The 1,720-nt window shown below is 56.6% G+C and overlaps 1 protein-coding gene across 1 annotated transcript; it reads right to left on the bottom strand.

The window, feature by feature from the left end:
- Positions 1-236: 236 nt before the first annotated feature.
- LOC109756321 (uncharacterized) lies at positions 237-1,514 on the bottom strand. The gene has a single exon (XM_020315178.4). It carries the CDS (start codon positions 1,329-1,331, stop codon positions 324-326), a length of 1,008 nt encoding a protein of 335 aa, XP_020170767.1. The 5' UTR covers positions 1,332-1,514; the 3' UTR covers positions 237-323.
- Between the last annotated feature and the right edge of the window lie 206 nt (positions 1,515-1,720).

The raw sequence follows: 1,720 nt of genomic DNA, 5'->3' as shown, positions 1-1,720 counted from the left end.
AAAGGAAAGAAAAAGCTGAGTAGTAGAGTGGTGTTTAATTCTAGCCTACTTCTTGCCTTTTTTAATTATCTAGTGGGCATATCTTATAAAGTCCTTTCAGGAAGCTAAAACTTCAAAAATAAAAAAGCTGTTCAATCAGCGAAGTTATGTGGCTCATATGCTTTACAATTATCTTTTTGTGCATTCTAAAAAAATGTGCACACAAAATCCCAATTAACTATTATAATGCTTTGCAATTATATACACACAAAAGCTGACTTAATTGGTCATTGTTCTTTACAATTTCATCCGAAACCATAAGGAAAGGAGAAAGAAAGAAATGATCAAACCACATTGTGGCAGGTAAGGCTTGGTTTCCATTGGACCTGCCTGTTCTCCACCAACGCCAAGAATCTGTAAACCTTCCCAAATACACACAAGAACACCAGCGCGGCGACGAGCCCGTACACGACCGCGCTCGCCATGGCACCCTCTGCAATCACCCAGCCGGCGAGGTACACGGCGTCGCAAGACACGAAAAGCCAGCCCGCGACCTCCAGCGCCGACCGCGTCCACGCGCTCAGCCGCTCCTCGCCGTAGATCCGGCACACCATCCTGGAGCAGAGCGCGAAAATGATGGCCAGCGCTGTCTTGGACAGGCCCCGGTAGAGCACCGTCCGGCCGCCCACCACCAGAGGCTCCATCCGGCAGAGGCAGGTGGCGCACTTGCCGGAGAACCGCGACCACCGGAGCGCGTCCGTGCCCGTGTAGTAGGGCAGCACGACGGCGTCCAGGTACAGGCTCGCGTGCAGGATCCCGGACACGGTGGACGCCTCGAGCACGGCGTAGCGCACGTCGCCGTCGGCCTCGTTCCGGAACGCCAGCGCCGACGCCTGCAGCGTGAGCAGCAATGCCGGGCCGAGCCGCGCGAGCGGGAAGACGGCGTTGATCCGCTGCCCCTTGGCGAGCACCAGCAGCACCAGCGGCATCAAGAAGGGCCCCGACGGCACCAGGTACTTCCGCTTGATCCGCCAGACGCCACCGCCCGCCGTCGCCGGGCTGCCGCCGCCAGCCCTGACGATCTCTACCACCGTGAAGGCCGCCGCGGACAGGAGGCAATAAAGGGCTAAAACGGCGACGAGGGCGCCGACGGCAGCCGAGTAGTCGCCCGGGTAGGAGCTGTCGCAGTAGTAGTGGTAAGGGCAGGTGATGAGGTCGGTGGTCTCCTCCAGCTGCCACCTGGTGCACTTGACGATCTGCCTCGTGATGTTGCTTCCATGGCCGCTCCACGCGCTCGCCGCCGCCGCCTTGCCGCCACCTCCGAGAACAGAGAGCACCTGATCGTACGACATGGCCGCCACCGGATCAGCCAATCCTAATGGTGATACGGCGATGATGTTATCTTTCTTATCCTTCTCCTCTTTCTTGATCTGCTGCAGCTGCTAACAGCAGTGTGCATTCTGCATCGGGGTGGCTAATGATGGCTTCCCTGCAGGAGCTCCTCCACCTGCTCACTCATCTTATGGATCCCCCGTACCATGCTGCGCCTCATGGGTGTTGGTGTGGTGCTCATGTTGCTTGCAGAGTGTGGGATGGGGATGGTTTAGCTGATGGGCCCCTTGTACCTAGCATCCGATGGAGACAAGAAAGATAGACTCGAGATGACCTGAGGCTCGTCAGCGACGATGGAGATAACAATGCAGACATGTAGTGTAACTTGTTGGTGAATGAATTGTGAATC

Source organism: Aegilops tauschii, chromosome 4 (genome assembly GCF_002575655.3).
Source record: "Aegilops tauschii subsp. strangulata cultivar AL8/78 chromosome 4, Aet v6.0, whole genome shotgun sequence".
Lineage (NCBI taxonomy): Eukaryota > Viridiplantae > Streptophyta > Magnoliopsida > Poales > Poaceae > Aegilops > Aegilops tauschii.
Note: the sequence above shows the minus strand (reverse complement) of the source record. Positions and strands in the feature narration are given on the sequence as shown.